This window comes from Chlorocebus sabaeus, chromosome 1 (genome assembly GCF_047675955.1).
Source record: "Chlorocebus sabaeus isolate Y175 chromosome 1, mChlSab1.0.hap1, whole genome shotgun sequence".
NCBI lineage: Eukaryota > Metazoa > Chordata > Mammalia > Primates > Cercopithecidae > Chlorocebus > Chlorocebus sabaeus.
The window spans coordinates 57,677,385-57,702,405 of NC_132904.1; the positions used below are offsets into that span (position 1 = coordinate 57,677,385).

The following is a 25,021-nucleotide window of genomic DNA, read 5'->3' on the forward strand; positions in this document are numbered from 1 at the left end:
ATCTTAAGACTACCTAGAGCCTCTCAGACCTGGGCAGACTACTCCTAGGTCTCTTTACATGAAAGAATTTTAAAAATTTATCTCTGTGTCTAACCTGCTGTTATTGTTTTGCTGTCATCTATACAGTATTCTGATTATAAAATGATTATCACATAATTTCCTTTGGAATTTTGGCAGTTATATTTGTAAAATTTAAACCACATGAAAAATTATCTCAACCCCATTTTCTGAATAACCCATTTTCTCCCCCCGTCAACTGATCTGAAATGCCATCTTTACCAGATACTATATTGCCATGTCACAATAGCACGAAATTGGAAACAAGCCAAATGTCTATCAGCTGGTAAACGAATAAATAAAATGAAATACATCCATCTAATGGAATATTAATCAGTAATAAAAAGGAAAGAATTAATGACACGTGCAATGATATAGTCAGGCCTCAAAAATATTATGCTAAGGGAAGGAACCCAGTCTCAGAAGAGATCACATATTGTATGATTCCATTTATATGAAATGTCTAGAACAGACACATTAATAGAGACAGAAAGTAGATTAGTAATCTCCTGAGTCAGGTATTAACAGAGAATTGATATGAGGAATCTTCCTGGAATGTTGAAAATGTTCTAAAACTGATTTATAGTGATGTTTGCACAACTTCATACATTTACTAAAAAATAATTCCATTATACACTTTCAGGGTGAATTCCACGATATGTAAAACATGTCTCAATACGGTTATATTTTTAACATCAGAGAATGACTGGAGATAGAGGAAAATGTGTAAAGTTTGTGACTTATTTTGCATAAATTGTCAAAAGTTAAAATAATTATATATATATAACACAACAAAAAAACCTATCTGTGCAATACTAGGCTTCCTAGTATTTTACCATTCCTGTAGTCTTAAATCCTCACCAGGTTACAGTACATCGTTATTTTTAATACAAAGCTGTATTTGTTTTACTATTATTTACAATATATTTATGTGCTTAACTGAGACTGGTATCAAGATATTTTTACTATTGTCTTTGTCAGATTTGATATTAGTGTGATACTAGCCTCACATAGTAAATTAGGATGCCTTCCATATTTTTTCTATGCCACAGTATAGTTTCTACAGTATATGAATTGTTAACCTTTGTAGAGGACAATTTGTTAATTTTATATCAAAATATTTAATGTGCATAAGCCTAGCAATTCCACTTCTGGTAAAAGTATTAACAGTGATTGTTAATGGAAGTGCTGATGACCTTTAATTCTTGTGCTCACTGAAAACTTTTGTTGCAATGACAACACAAATTTGTAATGACTATTTGTGGCTCCAACAAATAAGAGGGCTGATGTAGTACTTAATATTTTGTTACTTGACCTATAAAAATATTTAGGCCTATACCTTTCTACACAGAAAGTTCTTTGACCACCTTTCAATTTCTTCTAAATATTTTTGTACTCACTCTAAGATGTTTATGTCTTCCACTCAATTTGTACCTCTACATCATTGACATATATGACATTTTCTTATGCTTTCTATCGTCTTCTATATCTGTTATTAAATCCTCTTTCTTGTTCTTTTTGCTTTATATTTGTGCTTTCTCATTTTTTCCTTAATCAGAATAGCACAATATTTATTTTTCATTTCAGAATGACACACCTGGGTTTTATTTATTAACACTGCTTCTTTGGGTTTTTTTCACTTTCTAATTCAGTAATTTCTTCTTTCGGTTTTACTGATGCTTTGCTCTTTTTTTTCTTCTTCTTTTTTTTTCTTCTTTTGATTTGCTTTACTTTTCTATTTTTAGGCTCTTAACTTCAATGCATTTTTTTCTATTGCTGTATTTTTTTGCTATTAACAACTTAGAAATTTTCATCTAAATATAGCTTTGGTTATACTCCATTGTGTTCTCAACGTCTATAATTTCAGTGTCCATTTCTGATTTTTTTAACTCAAGAGATCTCTGAAAGAGTTCAATTTTTAAGTGTTTAGAGTTTTGGTATTGTTGTTGTTACTTCTTAATCGCTCATTGATTATTTTATGGTCAGTAAATGTGGCGCATGCAATTTTTACCTGTTGGAATTAACTTTTCCTTTGTATTGCCATGTCTAAAAAATTAATCACGTGCTGATTAATTGTTTAAGTGTTTTGTCAATATGATTTTTCTTTATTATTTTAACTATATAACTTCTATCCTCTGTGTATTTATTTTGTCTATTTGATGCATTCCATTACTAGTGAAGTATTGTAGTCTCCAACATAATTCTCATTTTTCTAATTTGTAAAGTTATAACAAACTTGGTTTTATATATTTACAGATTGCTTCATTAATGAAAAGTAAAAGTTTATGACTTCTAAGTCTTTATAGTTTATTGCACTATTTATGAACCTAAAATAAGTCTCACTTAATGATGTATACTGTATTCAGTATGTTTTTATAGGAATGTTAATTTAATTAGCATGAGATTTTGGAAAAAGAGAAGATTAAAAGCAATATAAATCAGTAGACAAATATTTTACTATATTTAATTAAACTATTTCCTAAACATTTAAGGAATCAGGTACTACAAAGCTAACTCCGATCCTCTTCTGACAATCCCCCATGTTCTAATTGCATCATTAAGGCCACTATTTACTACTCACTTTTCTCCAGGAATTTCCCTGGGTCAAATCTGATTATTGTCTCTAGCGCTATGGGACACCACTGCAAACCCTAAGACATCACATTTTACTATAAAGGCACATGAAGTAGACCTCCTGTTTTGTTAATCTGCCCAATTTAACTTCCCGGTTCCCACATACTGAGGCACTGGGAAGGCAGATGTGATTGAATTACTGAAGCATAAGATAATACAAAAATTAAAAGATAAAAAAAGAAGACAATGTAATGGAAAAGAGCTGCAGTTTTAATCTTTATCAGCGTGCAGAGTGGATCCTCTCTAACTGAACTTGTGGGGATTAGATTCTCCTCAAGAGAAGCCAACAGTAATCCACACATAAATGGCCTCTAAAGCAGTGTGGAGTTAGAATCAATGAATTTTCCTACCAAAGGCATCTGGAAGAAAAAAAAGAAACACTTTGGGGGATTTTCTAGTTCTCTTTGTAGATTCCCTCTGAAATAGATTCCATAAGACGATTAATCTGAGTTCCCTAAAAATTAAAGTAATACACACAAAGTACTTTAAAAGCCCCAGAAAAAGGATGACCTATAAATTCGCGATATTACAGTTATATTAAATCTAAAGTAGCAGTCACGGTGGAACAGATTAAAGAAGAGCAAGCAGCACTGTTTTCTCATCCCTCTGAAATGATTTGGGAAGCCTTCAGAGCTAGCTCAGCTATGCCAGCAATTGACATTCATATTATTTGAAAAAATAAGAATGGAAATATGTTTAACTTGGGATCCTATGACTCCCAAGTTAAAAGTGATAAAAGTGATTCTAATGTGGCCTCCTCATTCTTGTCCAGTTTCTTTCTCTGTTTCGCAGATTTTTCTGACAAGAAGTGAGCATATTGGCTAGGATGATTTATAGCCTACAGGAATCAAGCAACCATGTTATTCTCTAACCTCATGGCCTAGTTAGAGTTTTCACAGGGTTTATGTACTGCATGGTTATCCTAAAATAAGGACAAATGATAATCATATTACTTGCCTAGAGATAAAGAAGACCATGATTTTACTTAGGGCTAGGACACTACAGTTACATCCTGGAGCTAAATTTTCTACAGAATTTATTAGTAATTGTGCCAAGAGTAGCTGTACTTACTAATAATTTGAGAAAATTCATTGTGGTTAAAAAAAAAAAAGAATCCATCATAGATAGAAAACACATTTTCAAGTTTGGGTTTCTTTGCCTAATATTTTATAAAAGTTTTACATAGACAGTTTGAGCATTTATTTTGACAAAGGGGCTGTAAAAAGTAATTGTAAACCATGAAGGCCGTAAGTGCATGTCATTTGCAACCCTAGCTGTGTAGAGGTATTTTAGATCTCACCCCTGAAGGCTGATTTGGTCAATCTTGGGACAGGGAAGTTGTGTCTTCAAAAGTTCCTTAACTGATTTTGATGCATAGCTGGAACCGGGAACCACTTTACAAAAATCTACGAGTTGCAAGGGGCCTTGACATTCAATCATTTTTCACCCTCCTTATTTCCAGTAACTTCTTCCCAGTTTTCCACCAGTCAACTGCCCTGGACATCTGCATGAGATGTCACATACATCCCAAACTTAATGTGTTTAAAATTAATCTCATGATTTTCCCACAAAATGTGCTTGACTTCCTGTGGTAAACCTAATAAGTTATAGGGACATCTTTCCAGGCACATACGCAAAAAAATTGGGAATCAGGATCTCTCTATTTCATATCATTACGAATTATTTTATCTCTTAAATATCTCTTAAGGCATCTCTACTGCCTTAAAATATTCCTTCAACACTTCCACTTAAGTAAAAATTAACAGTTTACTGCCTGTTGCTGTTTTCTTTAAAAATGCCCAAATTTAAATCTCACATTGTCTGACCATACCACTACACCACAACCACCCATCTTGTTGCAGACATCTATCATTCCTCAGATCGCTTCTCCCACATTCCTGGAAGAGCCCAATTGCTGGCTTACTGTCACTTTCCAAAACTACTTTCGTCAAAATCCTCAGCAAACCCAATATCCATGTTGATAGCACTTCCAAAACCCTGGGCCTGTAGTTCTTTGAGCTCCTATCTTCAATCATTTGTCCCCCTCTCCCCATCGTGCCTCTCGCGATCATGTTCTGGACCTGGTCATGCCAACAATTGCAACTCCTCCAGAATGCTGATTTCAAATATCTCACTCTCTGACCCCCTTCTCCTCACTGCATTTTCAACAAGCATTCCACCCCTCCAGGATCCACAACCCACTAAGCCTACCACGTCTTCACTACCCCTAATCCTTTTACATATCCGCTTTTCTCTCCTTGGTCTGCTGAAATTTCAGAATCAATCATTCCAATCTATTCTATATACCCTCAACTCTTTTGCCACTCTTTCCTCATTCTACATACACACAACCCTGGCTTAAACACAAACTTCCCTCTCTTCCATGACTGCGCAAAAAGAGTTGAACATGGAAGAAAAACACGCACCTATGCTGATGGAAATCACTTTAAATTCATGATCGCCAACTTCAAGCAGGCCCTTGGTATTGCCTGGCAATCACACCTCCTTCCCTAATCAATTTGCTCTTCCACTCTCCTAGACATTTATAACTCTCTTATTTTCAAGTTGCCATTACTTCCTAACCATCTCCAATCTCAGACTATAAATTTGCTGCTTCCTATTTCACCAAGAATAGAAGAGCAGTCAGAAGGCAAACTTCTGCAAGATTCCCAAACCACATCTGCCCACCTGTGCCCACATATTCTGCCCTGACTTCTTGACAATGAATAAAGTGTTGTTGAAAAACCCACCTACTCAGCCTACTTAGCACATCACTCCAGCAGTTCAATCCTCTACATCATTTTTCCCCCTCTCCAGAATACATAGCTATTTTGTCTTCCCTTTAAAAGCCTTCTTTTGAATCAGTTTCTCCTCCCTTTCCCTTCACAAAATAATTCAAAAAAATTGCTTACTTTTCCCTCAATTTCTCTCCTCTCATTCTCTTTTTAAAAGACTCTAGTTAGACTTTCACCAATTCCACTCAGGCACCACTCCTCCAAAACCACTCGGTTCAAGGTCACCAATTAGCCTCCATGTTATTAAATGCAATGGTCAGTTCTTGGTTGTCATCTTACTTGACCTATCAGCTGTGTTTAACTCAGGGGATCCTTCTTTCCACCTAGGAATACTTTCTTAATTTCCAAGCCAGCATGGTCTTGATTTTTCTCCCACATTACTTTCTGGTCCTTCTCAGTCTCCTTATTTATTCCTGCACATTTCTCTAACTTCTAACCAGTTGTTTGACTTCTTTTCTATTTTTTATTCACCCCTTGGTAAGTGTGAAGGTCTGAATGTTTGCGTCCTCCCCAAATTCATATATTGAAACCTAATCCCTAGTATGAAAAATGCTAAGAGCTAGGGCTTTTGGTGAAGTGACTAGACTATGAGGGCAGAGCCCCCATGAATGGGATTAATGCCCTTATGAAAGAAACCCCTTCCACCATGTGAGGACACAGAGAGAAGGTACTCTCTATGAGGAACAGGCCCTCACCTGACACTGCATCCGAAAGCTCCTTGCTCTTGGACTTTCCAGCCTGCAGAACTGTGAGAAATAAATGTTTGTTGTTCATAAGCTACCCAGCTTATAGTAATTTTGCTAGGGCAGTGCAAATGGATTAACACAGTAAGCTCATCTAGTGTTTGGGCTTTAAATATCATCTATGTGCCTGTGGTGCCTAAATGCCTACACTGAACTCTTGGGAAATATACCCAACTTCTCAACCAAGTATATCATTCTAGCAATCCTCCCCTCTTTATCCTATATCATGAATTTTTGTTCTGTACTAGTCATTCCCATCACTTTGGTGCTGTTAAGTCTCGTAACTTATGAATAAATAAATAAATAAATAAATACAACTCTTGATCTCACTTCCCTCACCGGCAACTACTATGCCAGTTATTTGCTCTTGTCAGCAGAAAAACTTAAATGAATATTTAAGTTTCACTGCCCCAATTCCTCTCCCTTCAATCTCTCTTACAGCCATGCCAACCAGGCTCTTGTTCCCACCTCTCTATCAAAAATGCTTGTCAACATCACTTCCAATGACCCCTGCATCACTACCTGCAATGGTGAGTACCCAGTCTTCATTCTGCTTGACCTAACAGTAGCACTGGACACAGCTGCTTATTCCTTCTTATTTCATTACCTTCTTGTTCATCTTGGCTTCCAGGTCAACACTATTGCTTGGATTTTCTCTTTCATTTCTAGTGTCTCTTCATTAATCTTCCTTTGTGGTTCCTCAAGTTCTCTCTAGCCTCTTTACTGTTGGACAGTTCTAGAACTTAGTCCGGGTCCTCTTCACTCTCCTGTTCACTTTGCCTTCCTAGATAATTTCAGACAGACTCATTTTAAATATCACATACATGCTGACAACTCCCATGTTTATACCCTCAGCCTAGCCATCTTTCCCAAACTCCAGGCTCATATATCCAACTGTCTAGTCTGTATCCCCACGGGACTCACTAATAAGCATTTCCAACATCCCACATCAAAAACTGAGCTGCTGGTCATTCCCCTCAAGCTTACTTCTCCTACAACTCTATTCTCCTAGCTGCTCAGGCCACAGTCTTAGTCTTGACTCATCTCTTTCACACTCGATATCCATCCATTAGTAAATGTTGTCTTCTCCACCTTCCAGCTGCCCAGAATCTGACCACCTCCTACTATCTCCACTGCTATCGCTCTGGTCCAAGCCACCACCATCTTTCACCTACATGATTACAACAGCTTTATAATTCCTCTCCCTAACTTCAACCTTACCCTCCTATAGTCTGTTTTCTATGTGCTGGTCAGAGTGATCCCTTCTCTTCCTAAGTCAGATGTTATCTCTCTTCTGATAAAACTTGCTAATGTCTTCCTATCTTACTGCAAGTAAAAGTCACTTAAAAGAAAAAAGGCTTATAGAGGCCTATAATCAGTCTGCCATCACCTCTCTGACCTCATCTACTACTACTCTCTTTTTTGCCAACCTCACTACAGTCATACTAACCCTTGGCTAGCACCTAAACATGTCAAGCACAATCCTGCCTTGGGACCTTTGTACCCGCTGCTCTCCTGCCTGGAATGCTCTTCCCCTGCTACACGCGTATCCTGCTCCCACATTTCCTTCTAACCTTTACTCATTTGTCAACTTCTCAGTGATGCCAGTTTAGTCTTTATGTCTTGGTCTCTTTCCACGCTTGGTTTTTTTTTACTTAGCACTTACTACTATCTAACATACTATATAATTTACATATATATTATCATTTTCCTCTCACCAAAATGTAAGTTTCATGAGGACAAACATTTAATTTTCTGTTTGATTCCCTACTGTATGTACAATACTGTGTCTAGATATCTACATTTGTACAGACTTAGGACAGAGCCTGGTACTTAGTAGATGCTCAATAAACATATCATGAGCAAATAACTGGCATCCCCAACTACAGCCTCTCCAATCAATTTTCATCCGGTCTCCAGAATACCTAATTAAGGGTTAAAACTCACCTGAATTTTCAGCATAAACTCTTTTAATGGTTCTGCAGTGCTACAGCTGATACAAATTAAGATGTCTTCAATAGGCAGGCATGTCCCAAAAATGTGATAAGCAAAGTGTACATGTACGGGGTGGGGACGAGGAGGCAGATATTAGAAATGGACAGCATGGGACCCACTTAAGGGCATTCAATCAATTATTTTTAAAAATTGTGCCTGTTAATTGGTAGCCCCTGTAGACAGAATAAACAACCATCTCTACAGCATGGTTTGGTGAGCACTAGGCAGGCCTGCCACGCTTATTCCCTCTTGGGCCCTATAACTTCAGAGAAAACAGACTGTGCACATCCACAGACTGGGTAGTTACAATGCAGCTGAACACATTGCTTTTTTCATTATTAAATAACCAGGCAAGGAAGCAAGATGTCACTGTTGGCATAGTCAGGAATTATATCTGGAGTCCAGATGTTTGAACCAGATGACTAAACTTGCTAAAGGCAGTCTTTACAACTATTCAAGGTAATTACAGTTGGGTTTCGGGTGACATGTTGGAGATCTAAAATGGGTAAACTTCCATTCATTGATTCCAATCTGTGAGGACCTTATCTTGGACAGAAAGAACATCTTTGCCAGTAACCTGAGTATATTTTCCATGAGGAACCAGGAAGACTTGAGAAGCTGCATTCATGGAACTGAAATCTCCTGGTGTGCTTTGCTGAGAATGGATGCTTTGAGCTTATCATATAAACTGTACTTCTTTCAAGATTTCTGTATCAGAGCGCTCCAGTCAGTCCTCAGTGGGATTTTGGCAATGGCATACAGGGGCTTTCGTGATCTGATTTGACCATTGTTTACTAGAGCAGATCCATCTCTCAACATTCGCAAAACACACTCAACTTACTGTTACCCAGAATTCATCCTCTTCTGTGTTAGGACCTTTGTAAATTCCTAGAATGCTCTTCCCACCAACAAATTCCAGGCAAACTCTTCTGCCCAAGAATAGCCTTCTGTTGGAAGCCTCTGCAGATCCGCTCAAGTCAGCTAATTACTTCTCTACTCTTTTTTCTGTACTGTATCCAATAGATATCTCCCTTCTTGATTTTATTAATTGCCATTATTGTTTTATGTCAATTCCATAGGGGCAGTGAGCATGTCCAATGTATCTTTGAATGACAGATGCCCAACCTTGTACATAGCACTTAAGGGGCCCTCAATAAATGTTTTTGGAATTTAACTTAATTATAACTAGAAAAGATTGATCAGTTCAATGTGGTTAAGTAACAGCTACATAAGGGTAGGGTGGGGTGGTTTGGAGTGGGAAGGAAAACACAAAGAAAAAGAGATTCAAATTATAACAACTTTTCTCATATTTCATATTAATGAATGCAGCATTTTGCATTGGAAAAGAATGTTACAACTAATCCCTATTTACTGAAGCACCCCTGAAATTTCAAAAGACACTTTAATATAATGGGTTGATTATAGTCAGACAATCTGAGCTCATTCACTATACAATACTCCTTCTGTGAGCGAATTTGACAGAATATTTACATTCTAATTAATGGAAACTGGTAGAAAAAACCTTAAGATTCTCAAAAAATAAACTGGCACATGATAGAGAATGTGGTAGAGAACACAAAAAATCACATAAGAGTAAATATAAGGTTCAAAACAAAAAATATTCAGTCCTACCAACAACAACAACAACAAAAAACACAAATCGAAACAACTAGGCAGCTATTTAAACCATGTTAAATAAGCAACTTTTTGTTCACATTATACACCTAATTCACTAGCAGATTTACTGTTGACATGTAGCAGGACTAACTAACATAGATCTACCGAAGGAATTAGGGCTCACTGTTTATAATTTATCACGAACAAATTTTCCCAAAAGGAAATAGGGAACTATAAATACAAGACATTATTCATACTAAAAAAAAAAAAAAAAATTACAAGCTAGAATAGCCTCAAAAGAATGGTTAAATAAAAAAGGTATAGCCATTCTTTGGAATATACATAGTCATCACAATAATAATAATAATTACATAATAATAAGTGTTAGCAATGGGAAAATTATAATAATAGAAAAAATGGCTAGTATTTATTGAGCATTTACTATGTGTATTACTATGAGCATATACCAGGTACTATGGTATTTCATATGCATTGTGAGTTAGGTACTAGTATAGCGTTGTCAGCATCACCAAATAAAATTATAGGATGCCCAGTTCAGTGTGAATTTCAGATAAACAACAGATAATTGTTTTGTATAATTATGTGCCATGCATTATTACCCATTGTTTATCTGAAATTCAGATTGGACTGGCAGTCTATACTTTATCTGGATACTAGTAACCCAGATACTAGTAATACATTTTACTGGTGAGAAAATGAGGACACAGAGGTTAAATAACTTGTCCAGGAACACACAGCTAATAAGAGGTAATAAAATGCTAAGTTTACAAAACAGTAAAAAATAAATTTAACCTACAAATAATTACAAGTGGTAAAACATAAACATGTATGTGGACTATAGCTGAAAGGAAACATGGGCAGGAGATACTACCAAAAACATCAATTTACGGATTCGTTATTTGAGCATTTACTCTGGGCACAGTGTTACAGCAATCTTCCACTCCCATTTTACAGATGAATAAAATGAAGAGTGAAATATTTTACTCAAGGTCACTAAGGTAGTAAGTGCAGTCAGATTCTAACTCCAAAGTCCTTGCTTATATCATTTTGTCATCTTGATGTCCTGGAAGATATTTTTTCTCTCAGGTGCAGTTCTATCAATGTTGATTTAAATTTTTTGTGTGATAAAATACACGTTCAAGGACATATGAAGATTTCAAAGAGATCTGCAGAGCCTAGTCCTCAGGATTTGATGTGGTCTAAAGCCCTTTCTAGAGCCCACCAAATGAAACATTTGAAAGAAAAAGAAGTTGTGATGCACACTTCTTGCTCCAAGATTGCAGTGAAAACTGAAAACTTCTCCACAAATGGTGATTTTATTCAACTTCATTCAGAAAATAGAAATACGTACTCCATACTCATCCTTTTAAAAGTGAGATTGCTCCCCCATTTATGCCTCTCACTAAGCTCCTCCACTTTCTCTATACACTTTGGAGAGTGAACTTGTTAATTCCCTCGAATCAACCTGTTAGGAAGAGATTACGAATGTTTTAAGCCAACTATATGGGAAATTGCACTTGCACCACAAACATAAAAGTACCTCAATGCTTTTTCAGTGCAAGCAACATCTATGCTCTATACATAATAGAAAATTTTAGGATGATTTCCTTTAGGTGTTGGTTTAATTTTTCCTTGAGAGTTTATCCCACATCAAAAAGTTTGTGTCTTTGATTGTTTATTGTGAAAGAGGCAGCTGGCCATAGGGCTGCCTGCAATGCCTTTACCACAATTTGCTTTTGTTTTCCCCTCTTGATAATTACCTCATGACTAAACCACTCACTGGTCCATGTAGAGGAGTACCGCAGAGATGAAAACACACTTGTTTAAATAAAATATTTATGAAGGAGCCCTAAAATGTCACTGAAGTAAATGCAAATTAGATATTCACATATTGTGCATCCAATATGCCACTCATTCCTTAGAAGACTCTTTTTCCTGACTGCAATTAACATTAACTTTAAAAAATTAATCCCATTGTGCATAATCACACCAAGGTCTATTCAAAAACATCCAGTGTTTCAAGATTGATTCTCTTTTGACTATCTTAGAAAAACTTGAATCAAGGCTAATATTTAATCTTGATGAATATTTTGGAGGTTTTTTCATAGAAACTACATTTAATTATTATTTTACATGTACATTTTCTAATAAGTGACTTGACTATAATTTAACATAAGGTGATATTCGTGAAAGTTCTATATTCTGACCTTTTAATGACACTCTATTTAGACAAGATTTTTCTTGATGGGTTTGTTTTTTCCCCTCTAAGATTGGATGGATATAATAGAGCCTTATGACATGTTCAACAAATCCTCAAAATAAAAATTTGGGATAATGTTGTGAAAAGAAATTTAAGAATCAGTTGATATGGGTGCTAGCTGTACAGGGTAACAGTGAAGGTTCCTGGTATTTGATACTATCTTTCCTAACTTTGCAAGAAACAAATGTGAACTGAGCTGAGAAGGGTTAGGTGGATGCATTCTTTGCCCAATGGTCTCAAAGGTTGTTCTCTACTTGGCTGCATATCAGAATCAATAGATGAACTTTTAAAATACTGATACCAGGCCTATTTCCCAGAGACTGTGATTTAAAACTGATCTAGGGTGCAGCCCAATCATTGGTAGTTTTTTTTGTTGTTGTTTGTTTTTTCTGTTTGTTTGTTCCAGCTCCCTAAGTATTCCTAATGTACAGCCAAAGTTGAAAACCAGTGATCTAGAAAAAGTTTTTCTTGAATAGAGTAATATTTACGTGGAGAGAAGAGTCACTAATCACGAGTCTTAAGGCTCTGATTCACACTCTGACCTGCTGAACCTTTGCTAGACCTTGGGTACAAACACAGAGAACATGCACAAAAAATCTCCAGAATATGGAGTTGGAACATGAATGGAAAACCAGTATCCTGGATAACAGAATTCATAATCAAAAATACTAAGCTGAATCTTTATAACTACATAGAATGTGACCTACACTGGGGGATTAAATCCATCATACAAGTACAGAAGAGAGAAAGTAGGTCTAAGGGTGGCTCTTATGAAAGATACCTAGAAAATGTTCATTGGCAATAACTCCTCAGTTTTCAGTGTATGTGATGTGAGTACCTAAGAAGCTACTTTAACTTAGACCCAATTCTTCTTTTAAATGGACTCCATGGCCCTGGGCTAGTTTACTTCTCCGCACTTCAGTTTACTCATGTATATCAATCACTTTTAGCCATGGTTCTTGAACTTTAATGTGCCTACAACTCTCACCTGAAGATCCTGTTAATATACAGATTCATATTCAGTGGGTCTGGGACATAACTGAGATTCTCCGATTCTAACAAGCTCCCAGAAGCTGCTACTGCTGCTGGAACACAGATGAGTGCTTAGAAGACTTATGAGGACTAGTGAAATGACCTACATAAAGTGCTTGGCACAAACGTGGTTGGCACCCTACAGAAGAAAAGAAAATGATAAAAACATGTTTAAGACCTAGACATTACATGATCCAATCCTCCTTTCTGTTCCTTGAAAAGAGTGGATCTAGAGAAGTTAGGATAGGTTACCTCCTAGTAGCTAAAGGTGTATGATGGAGAAGAGGGATAAGACTAATGCTTTTTGACCAAAAAAAGTGTAATCAAGATCCATGGGTAGAAATTTAAGATACCTTTTAATTCCCTACAAGGAAAACCTTCTAACAATACATGCTGTTCTACAACCAATTAATCTTCTTGACAGCGAAGTCTCCAGTTACAAAATACAAGCATAGAGCAATTGACATTAAAGAGGATAGTCATACCTCAGGTCACTTAACTGTAAAACAGCCTGGCTATCTAAAGAGGCATCACACACTTAATGTGTTACAAAAACTTAAAGTAAAATAAAAAATAAACCTCATGATTTCCTTCCTCACCCTTACCTTCTTCCTGAAGACTTCTACCTGTACATGGAATTTTTAGGTCAAAAACCCTTTGAAGCTTCCTTAGTTGCCCTTCTCTCACCTTTCACATCTCTTCCTTCAATAAATACTTGTGGCTGTACCTGCAAATTGTGTTCATAATCCAATTACTTCTCATCAACTCCATTGCCACTATCACTGTTGAAGTCACTGTCACCTCTGTCTGGATTTCTGAAATAACTTCCTAAGAGGTTTCTCTGACTTCACCTTTGCTCTTCAACATAGCAGTAAAAGTGTTGTCACTTCTCCACTCAGTACCTTCTAATGGCTTCCTATCTCATTCAGAGTAAAAACCAAAATCTTTATAATGGTTTACAAGACTCTGCATGATCCACCCTCTCTAACTCTTGACCATATGTCTTACCACTCTCCATCTCTTTCATGCCTCTCCAGCCACCTCTGAAATCACCATTTCTAGAATCATATCAATAATGCTCCCACCTCAGGGCGTTTGCACTTGCTCTTCCCTCTGCCTTAAAGGCTAGTCTCTGAAGCCTGCCAGTTTATGTCCCACATCAGTAACATATAAAACACCATAAAAGCAACCAACAGCACATTCTAATTGCTTTCTATGGACGAAAGTGCTCACACTCAGCACTTTACTTTCCACAAGTTGGTACAGATGACAGACTGTGCGAGGCACTTCAATTCCAATTGTAACTTAGGCTTATTTTTTAAAATTACAATTGCATCAAGTCCTCTGTGAACACCAAGTCAGGGAAATCTGGGTGCTGTACTCCCCCAACAGGGCACTATAACTACCTGGACAAAAAATAACCTTTCTGATGGCTCAGGCCCACTGGTCTGTGCCCTAGTCTTTCCACACCTCTGAAAAAATAAGTAAATTTCCTAGATGCAGGGTCACTTTGCTCTCCACAGGAAATTATATCTTTTTTCTCCTTTTATAACCAAAGTCCTTAGCTGAGCTTGAGGAAACCTAGCTATCACTGGGTGGCCGTGAATGGACAATAACAGAGAAAGCTAGGACATGGCATTCAGGTGGATTCCTTTACAGAAAAAGACGTCATCCATTTACAGAGATGACTCTCTCTAGAAACCCATGTCTCAGGGCTGCTGTGCATGGTTGTTCTGGTTCACACTATCATAGCAGGGACATTATTCACATGGTGTTGTGTGGTGCAGCTTTTCTAGCTACTCAGCTTTTAGGGTTCAGAGATTAAAGTCACTCTTGCTTCAGAGGGATGAAGACAAATGCATCTGATGTAAGAATTAATGTCGACAAGGCAAGGAAGGAGGGAAATGAAGGGAGATTTGGAAATGAAGGGAAAAGCATCCTGAAGGAGAGGGTGCACTTAGGATGTAATCTTTGGCCTCATTTCCTCTCACCTCGCACTGGAACCCCCCACCCCCACCCCTTCCCTCATGAGCTGGCTACTTTCCAACACAAACCAAAGAGCCAGAGGGGCATGGGGCTACTTCAAAACCCTGTGTCCTAGTTTAAGAAAGGAGAGCACTAATATCAGGAACTCAGAGCAAGGTTGACTCCTATCTGTAGCTATTCCTTAGCCAAGGAATCAGATTTACTCTTGTAAGAAGTCCTCTTAGTGAATCTTTCTCAGGGGTTGCCTGGTGTAGGGGCTGAAGAGAACCTGAAAACACAGGATCCAGCCCCTGGATTAAAAGGAGCAGAGACAGAAAACTGGCCAAAAATACGTGATTCAAAGATAGGCCTCATCCATCTTCTCTTGTAAAGCCAAAGACAACTGCATATGTGGGATAACAAGGAAAACTCGTGGTCCGGTCATAAGCAAGGAAGTGAGATGTTTCAATACTAACACTTGCTTTGGGCAAAGCATGTAGAATAATTGTCTTGCTTCTGCTGCTTAAGGATGAACTTCGCCAACTTAGGACATCTTCGATAAACTTAGTTAATATAACCATTGGCAATGGAAAACAATATTTTTTCTTTTTCAATAGAAAAAAAGCCTCCGGTAGGGAAAATCTGATATAAACTTTTAAATTTTAGCAGATGACTTCACCCCACACACCCATCTTGAATATATCAAGGAGATACTATTTAAGTCTGGCTCAGTGTGACACTCGTTATAAATCAAATAATTCTTTAATTTATCTTTTGGATAAATGGATTTTTATATAATAAATTGGTTTCAGCTCGTCCATGATACTTTGCAAGGCAATAGCTCATTTCCGATATTTATACATAGCAATATCAAGAGAAAGGCCATTTTCTCATCCCATTTTTAACAATCTAACCACAATATGCTTTTCTGGTAAGTACTTAGGTTGGGAGAATATTCGAGAAAACTATTTCTCCAGGTGAGAAACATCTCAAGCAAACATTGGAAGGAATGCATTTTCCGCTAGCCAGTAGTGGATGAGATGACCTGGGAGACACAGGGACCTCGGGAAAAGCAAATGGCTCCGCTAAAACTCCCTCCTCCAACCTTAATTGGTCAAATGCCAAAATAAATGAACTTTCCAAAGTTAAGAGCTTTGCAACTTTCACTAGGAATAACTACAGGTGCACAAGCCAGGACCAACGAGCCTACGGACCCCAGTGTGGCCGGCGGTAGTCGCTGGTCGAGCCCAGCACCCAGGCCCAGGCCACCTCCACGCCGTGCGACCCGCCGGGAATGGGTTCAGGCCCGTCTGCCCAAGACCAGAAGCTCCCTGTCCCTGGCCCAACGCCGGATCGCGTCCCGCCCTTCTCACCCCAGACCAAGGAAAGGAACTAGACGCTCAGGAGAAACGATGAGCAGCACCCAGTGGGATTCGGTCCCAGTCAGAGGCAGTCCCCAACTCCCAACTTCCCAGAGTTTCCTTCGGCCTCGTCCCCCTTCCCACGGCTCCGAGGCCGCCTTGGCCTCACCTCGCTCTGAATGCAGATAGCCCAGGAAGTGGAGAGCGTAGCTCGGAGCTAGGGAGCCGCCCCCAGGAGCCCTGGCGATGGGAGCGCAGGTGGCGGGCGTGGTCCCTCCAACCCTGCCCCAGCCGACCCGGACTCGGCCTCCGTGCAGTAGCCACCGCCCGAGTCCCCGCCTGGCTACAGCATCAGGCCACAGTGCGATGGTTCTTGATCCCTCTCCTGGCTCGGTGGCCGCCCCCCGCCCTCTCCCAGTCCGCGTTGCTCTTCTGCCTCAGGCCCCGGTGCGGCCCCAAGTCCCAGCCAAAGGCCCTTGGGTCCCTCCAGGCGGCGGTGGCGGCACTCACCTGGGTCGCGGAGCCGGGGTCTGGCACGGTCCCGCAGGTGGTAGATGAAATCCTGGCAGCTGTCGTGCTCCAGGGCCCCACGGGCACAGAGCTCGGCCAGCAGCTGCAGCGCCTGGTGACAGAGCGCGTCCCTGGCCCCGGGCATCGCCCCCCCCGCATCCTCGGACCGCGCCGGGCAGGCGGGCGCAGGAGACAGCCCTCCGCCTGCCAGCTCAGAGCCGCCGTTTCCGGGCCGTCCGCGCTCACCGCCAGGGACCCGCCGGGAAACGGTCCGAGCCCGATCCCGAGCCTCAGACCCAGCCGGCCCGGCCTCCCACCGGTTGCATGCAGCTCTTCGCCAGCCGGTCGGTCAGGTTTTCTCTGTCTCCCGCCGGGTCCCTCTGTCCCTCCCCCAACACCGAGGAGAGGCGGCGCCGCACAGCCCAGAGCGCCTCTCTGCTTGCGCTCCGCCCGCTACTCGAGGCCACCGCGGGGCGGGGCGGGGCCGGGTCAGGAGTGCGCGCCGCAGGGTAGACTCGCGGCGGCCCCAGATGGGGACCTAGGGTACTCCCCGGCTTCTGGCCAAGCGGGAGACTTGGTTTGGGACCTCGCGCCCAGAGCGGCCGCGCCCTGGCTTGGGGAGTGTGAGCGTGTGCGCGCTCCGGGCGCTGGAGCTACTCCACCCCTCAGCCCTGATGCAAACCAAGAACCCGCTTCCACCACCCTGCGTGTGTCCGAAGCACGTTCTTGGATGCCTGGTGCGAAGATTGCAGTCTGGGCACACCCGCCAGATGCGCAGAACTGAGTCCCTGCTTGGAACTTGGAAAGAGCTGCCTGGGTTTGAACCATGGGCCTATGGGTGTCAGATGCCCAAATGCAGGGTTTGGGTCCAAGATTCGCCAACAAAGGAAGGATTTCCCAAGCACAGGCCCTTTTCGACCACCGTGGTGATTTGGAGAAGGTGGAGGCTCTAGGTCAGAACTAAGATCAAATAAATAAACGACTCCCGGGAAAGACTCTGAGGCTTACCTGGGCGTCTTAGGTCTCGGTTAGTTTTCTAAGCAACCGTTTGGAAATCCAAACATTGCCAATGTGACTTCAGCACCCAAGGAGGAGTATCACAGAATCTTGGAGAGTTGGAAGGAACCTCAGGGCACCTTTCATCCACCCATCTTTTCAGCTTTTCAAGCAATAAAGCCTAGAAATAACCACGAAGTACTGTGTGTGTGTGTGTGCGTGTCGCTGTGCCACAAGCCTTTTAGGTGCATAATCTCATTTAATTCTGTACATAGTTCAACGAGGTCTGTGTAACTGTTATCCTCATTTTACCAATGAAAAACTGGGGGCGAGGGACTGACAAAGGTGTTACTTGCTCAAATTCACACATGATGAAGGTAGTTTTGATCTTTCTTTCTTTCTCTCTCTCTCTCTTTCTTTCTTTCTTTCTTTCTTTCTTTCTTTCTTTCTTTCTTTCTTTCTTTCTTTCCTTTCTACTTTTTTCCTTCTTTTTCTTTTGTCTTTTTTATAATACTGGTGTTCAGGCCCCCACTTTAGAACAATTACAGTAGGATCTCTAGAACTGGTAACTATCATTCTTAGCCATGAGGTTGTGCTGTCTCTACGGGCATCTCACAATTCATATTGCACAGAAAGGTAATTTGGGACCCCATAGAATGCTCACGCAACAGGCAAGCTTTGAAATCCTGCTGTGAATGGTACTAGGGCTTCAGGGAACTTATATGGGAATAGCAGAGAAAATGCAAAGCTGTAAAGGTAAAGATGCCTCCAGAGAGTTGCAAAGAGACAAGCAGAGGAAGGAGAAACCAGCTTTAAGGGAGCCTGTAGGGGAGGTTGAGCAGATGCTGTTTCTTCAAAGGGGGGAACCCCTAGAGAAGGAGAAAAAGAATTGCCTTTGCTGGCGAATCTTGGACCCAAACCCTGCATTTGGGCATCTGACACCCATAGGCCCATGGTTCAAACCCAGGCAGCTCTTTCCAAGTTCCAAGCAGGGACTCAGTTCTGCGCATCTGGCGGGTGTGCCCATGAACAGAGAAGGTGACACCAGAGATAGTGTGATGCTGGGGGTGGGGGTGGAGGAGCCGTATAGTAATGGTGAGAAGGTATGTGTGTTGAAGCACGTAAAAATATTACACCAATGCCATATGTCAGTGAGGAACTGAAAGCAACAAGTTCAGTTAAAAAATGACTTTCATAAACCAAGCAAGAAATGATGAAGGCTTAAACCAGGCCAAAGGCATTAGCTGATTGCTAGAAACATCCAAATTTGAAAAACATTTCAAGTGTTAAGTGACAAGATTGTAACCAATGGAATAAGAAAGAAGCGAAATGCACAATGCACAAATGTTTCAAAACGTTACATGGGTCATATATATCCACACCCTAATAACACTTAGAAATGCAAGCCTAGAGTTTAGGAGAGAGGGAAGACTGGCAATCATCATTGGAAAGGTAGAAATTGAGTTGCTACATGGGATGGTTCCTTCAAGAAAGAAGAGTTGAAGAAATGAAAGAGCAGTTTGGAAGGTAGCAATCACAGAAGGAGGAAAGATTGTACAGAGGGGAGTCATAGTGGTCATGGGAGGAGGAGTGTTTGGTAGAGGAGTGATCAACAACATCAACTGTAAACTCTCAAATATAGTTTAAGGAGAAAAAACTAAAAAGTGTCCTTTGGATAAAGCAGATAGTAAGACATTCAAGATTTAGACAGACTAGTTACAATGCAACCAACCTTGTACAAGTTAACATTTTTGTGCCTAGGGTTTCTCATCTTATTTCAAAGATAATGTGTATCTTTGGACTGTTGCAAAGATTACATAAAGCAATATGTTTAAAGTGCTTATAATAGTGCTGCCACATAGTATGAGCACAACCCGTATGTGTTTTTGTTGTTTCTGTTATGTTTCTACTACAATGTAGTAGGTGCTAAACACACTGTCTTAATCTATTACTTACAACATCCCAAAGTGGCTGATAGTATTATTTCCTATTTTACAGGCAAAGAAAGTAAAATCAGGTGGTTAAACAATGTGTTCAAGGACAAATAGACAGACTGTTTCCAAAGACAGCTACAGCCATCCCTCCCATTCCATGTGTCCTTTTGGAGTGTGTGAGTTAACCACTCTTCCCACCAACAAGTCAAGTCTATTCCCCTTCTCCTTGAATTTGGGCCTGCCTTGTGACTCACTTTATTCAACAGAATGTATGTAAGTGAAATTCTGAGCTGAGTCTAGACTTGAAAAGATCTTGCAACTTTTAAAGGATATCTTGCTGGAGAGGGGTCCAGAAGAATGAGGAAAAAATGTGGGAAAGGACATACTGCTATAGAATGAACTGTGTCCCCTGAAAATTCTGCTGTTGAAGCCCTAATTCCTGATGTCACTGTATTTGGAGATTGGACTTAATTAAGAATAAACTAGGTCATAAAGGTAGAGTCCTGATCCAATAGGATTAGTTTCTTTATAAGAATCATCAAACCAGTTGGCTATAAGTATTTGGGTTTATTTCTGGGTACTCTATTGTGTTCCGTTGGTCTGTAAACCTATTTTCATACCAGTACCATGCTGTTTTGGTAACTATGGTCTTATAGTATAGTTTGAAATCAGGTAATGTGATGCCTCCAGATTTTTTATTTTTACTTAGTTTTGCTTTGGCTATGTGGGCTCTTTTTTTTTTTTTTTTGGTTCCATATGAATTTTAGAATTGTTTTTTATAATTTTATGAAGAATGATGGTGGTATTTTTATGGGAATTGTGTTGAATTTGTAGATTGCTTTTGGTAGTATGGTCATTTACACAATATTAATTCTACCAATCCATGAGCATGGGACATGTTTCCATTTGTTTGTGTCATCTCTGATCTCTTTCAACAGTGTTTTGTAGTTTTCCTTGTAGAGGTCTTTCACCTCCTTGTTTAGGTATATTCCTAAGTATTTTATTTGGAAAGGACGCCCTATTCAACAAATGGTACTGCAATAATTGACTAGGCACATGTAGGAGAATGAAACTGGATCCTCATCTCTCACCTTATACAAAAATCAACTTAAGATGGATGAAGGACTTAAATCTAAGACCTGAAACTATAAAAATTCTAGAAGATAACATTGTTAAAACTCTTCTAGACATTGGCTTAGGCAAGGATTTCATGACCAAGAACCCAAAAACAAATGCAATAAAAACAAAGATAGATAAATTTCTGGGACTTAATTAAACTAAAGAGTTTTTGCATGGCAAAAAGAATAGTCAGCAGAGTAAACAGACAACTCACAGAGTGGGAGAAAAATCTTCACAATCTATACATCTGACAAAGGACTAATATCCAGAATCTACAATGAACTCAAACAAATCAACCAGAAAAAAAAAACAAACAATCCCATCAAAAAGTGGGCTAAGGACATGAATAGACAATTCTCAAAAGAAGATATACAAATGGCCCACAAACATATGAAAAAAATGCTCAACATACTAATGATCAGAGAAATGCAAATCAAAAGCACAATGCAATGCCACCTTACTCCTGCAAGAATAACCATAATCAAAATCAAAACATAGTAGATGTTGGCTTGGATGCAGTGAACAGGGAACACTTCTACATTGCTAATGGGAATGTATCAACTCACTAGTACAACCACTGTGGAAAGCAGTGTGGAGATTCCTTAAATAACTAAAAGTAGAACTACCATTTGATGCAGCAGTCCCACTGCTGGGTATCTACCCAGAGGAAAAGAGGTCACTATACGAAAAAGATACTTGCACATGTATGTATATAGCAGCAGAATTCACAATTGCAAAAACGTGGAATAAATCCAAATGCCATCAATCAACGAATGGATAAAGAAACTGTGGTGTGTGTATATATATGTATATATGTATATTATATGTCATATATATATATGATGGAATACTACTCACCTATAAAAAGGAATGAATTAATGGCATTCATAGTGATCTGGATGAGACTGGAGGCTATTATCCTAAGTGGAGTAGCTCAGGAATGGAAAACCAAACATCATATATTCTCACTCACAAGCGGAGCTAAGCTGTGAGGATGCAAAGGCATAAGAATGACACAATGGACTTTGGGGACTCAGGGGAAAGGGTGGGAAGGGGGCAGGGGATAAAAGACTACAAGTAGGGTGCAGTGTATAGTGCTTGGGTAATAGGTGCACCAAAATCTCACAAATCACCACTAAATAATTTACTCATGTAACCAAACACCACCTGTTCCCCAATAACCTATGGAAATAAAAAATAATTTTTAAAAAGAGTCATCAGAGAGTTTGCTTTCTCTCTGCCATGTAAGGACACAGTGAGAAGGCAGCTCTCTGCAAGCCAGGAAGAAAGCCCTCACTAGAAATGGAATTGGCTGCAACCTTGAGCTTGGACTTCCCAGCCTTCTGACTGTGAGAAAATAAATTTCTATTGTTTAAGCCACCCAGTATATGCTATTTTGTTACAGTAGCCGTGGAAGACTAAAATAGATGTTTCAGTCAGCAGCCAGTCCAAGACCCTACACATGTGAGTGAGGCCATGGACCTCTTGAGCTTGGACTTTCCAGCCCATAAATGAGTACAGCAGACAATAAGTGAAGCAGACGTGAACCATCCCCATTGACCAAATTTCTCACCCACAAAATCATGAGCAATAAAATGGTGGTTGTTTTAAGCCGTAGAGTTTGGGAGCAACTTTTTAATGCAGCAATAGACATCTGAAATTTGCACAAAACTGGTAAATGATAGAAACAGGACTGGAATCCATGTCTTTGTGACTCCAAAGCCTCTGTTCTTCTGCAATTATAGTAGAGTGGTGCGGGTGGAACCAGCTGAACACAGGATTAAAAAGTACATGGAAACTGAAGAAGTAGAGTTAGCTGAAATATGCTACCTTTCCCCAACTATTTGTTCTTTCATTCATTGAACAAATATTTATTCCTCTATGATTCAGAAAGCATGACAAGTCTCCTGTGACTCAGGAAGCCTTCCAGGTCCAGGTTAATATATAAAGAAATAAACAATGATCCTTGCTCTCTGAGGCAGTACTTCTCAGTCTTGTACTTGTCATGGCATAGATAGAAAATGAACTTTTTATAGCACATGGGGGTAAGGGACTAGGCCACTGGTGGCCAGCAGGGACGGTGGCAGAAGGAATCAATGTCTCAGCCCAGGTATTACCCATTCTGTGGCACACTGAGCTTCCTCGTGCCCAGGTTAGGAAGTTTTGCTATTTAGACCTACCAAGTAGAAGTAAAAGTAAATCTTCTGAGAGAAGGACAAGGACAGAGGAGATGGTAACTGAAAAAAAATGTGCATAGAAGAAAAGCTGTTTGAAGATAGGAGCGACTTCAGAATGTTTTTATCAATGTTTCCCAAAGTAAGGTTCATTTGCCTTCTGTTCTGAAATTGCCTGGATTTCTTAAGAAAATGCTGGTTCCTGGGATTCAACCAGACCTACAGAAGTATTTCATAAAGAGCATCCCAGATGCTATGGTTGGACAAAAATACATGTTGAAATTTAATAGCCATTTTAACAGTATTGAAAGGTAGAACTTTGAAGAGGTGATTAGGCCATGAGGGCTCCACTTGCATGGGTAGAATTAATGCTATTATAAAAGGGTAAGTTTGGTCCCCTTTTGTCTCTTTGCCCTTCCACCATCTACCATGTGATGATACAGTAAGAAGGCCCTTGCCAGATGCCAGTGCCTTCATCTTGGACTTCCCAGACTCCAGAATTATAAGAAAATAAATGTTTGTTCTTTTTAAATTACCCAGTCTTAGGTATTCTGTTACAGCATTGCAAACAGAATAAGACACTTGGTAATGCTTCTGAACAATGAAGTTTGAGAACCTCCAGTTTCTATGCTGAGGAAAAAAGTCTTTGGTGGGTGACAGAATAGAACCCTGACTCAAAAAACAAAAACAAAAACAAAAACAAAATAAGAGAGAAAAGAAAGCAGAAAAGAAAAGAAAAATGCCTTCGGAAAAAGATATTTGAAGTCACCTACGGTGTCCCTGAATGATAACATTAATGATTATAACCGATCGTTATTAAGCATTTGTTACATACCATCATGTACTTGATATATGTTGTTGCATTTAATCCTGACCACCCAGCAAGGCACACATTATGTTTCCATTTTACAGATGAGGAAACAAGAACAGAGAAGTTTAGTAACTTCTCTATGGAACTTCTCCGGCTTATTGGAGACAGCCAGCATTCAAATTCAGGTTTGTCTGGCTCCAGAGCCTATGTTTTCCATGCCACACTGCCGCTCCAAGTCATGTCCAGAGCACAAATATCCAATATATTTATCCATTTTTTGTGTGACATTGCTCAGGTTCTCTCATCATCTTATCTACTGTCTTCTACGTGTGCTGCAACTGGTCAAAATCCTTTCTGAAATAGGGCCCCTGAGTTGAGCCCAGCACTCCTTCACCCTTTAACATCAATGTCTTTCTCTCTCTGTGCCTCAGGCTTCTGAGTTGCTGCTTGGGTTGCAGCATCTCAACATGCAGTGGATGAAATCCCATAAATCTTTCATGCTTCTCTTAGACCACATCCTTACCACTGTTCCTATGACCTAGATTCTGTACTTTGGGAAATGGTTTGGGATTCTTAACAGCAAAACTTTCTATTAATTATCATTATGTTTTATTCAGTTACTTGCCAGATAGTTGCCTTTAACAAAAGAAAATAAGATTTAATTAGTATGACTGGTTCTCAGTGAACCCATGCTACCTCCTAGCGATTAGCACTCCCATCAAATGCTCAAAAACTTCCTATTTAATTATCCAAAAAAGGTATTCATGCTAACATTTGCTTTAGAGCCTGAAGTATACATAATTTGTCTGGACCAAGAGACTAGCACTGATTTAGAGTTCATGTTCTGTGACAATCACTCTCATCTTGGGCATCAATAGCCTTTAATCTGTGAGCTTTATTCTTTACTGTTTCGAGTGAATTTTCTTGAGAGATGAAATAAAAGCAAATTGAGAATTGAGCAGCTCTACTTTGCCCATGTGTATGTTATCATTGCACC

At 39.6% G+C, this 25,021-nt stretch overlaps 1 protein-coding gene across 6 annotated transcripts in view; it reads right to left on the reverse strand.

The window, feature by feature from the left end:
* SYT9 (synaptotagmin 9) overlaps positions 1–17,439 on the reverse strand; it is a 221,877-nt gene extending 204,438 nt beyond the window's left edge. For 2 of the 6 annotated variants that reach the window (XM_008008133.3, XM_037999773.2), the window contains exon 1: positions 16,991–17,438. In XM_008008133.3, the coding sequence (XP_008006324.2) occupies positions 16,991–17,135 (145 nt within the window). In that variant the 5' untranslated portion in view covers positions 17,136–17,438. Of the gene's footprint in view, positions 1–16,990 lie in introns of all 6 variants that reach the window. The other 4 variants (XM_008008152.3, XM_008008160.3, XM_073018714.1 and 1 more) reach the window with 4 other exon arrangements.
* Between the last annotated feature and the right edge of the window lie 7,582 nt (positions 17,440–25,021).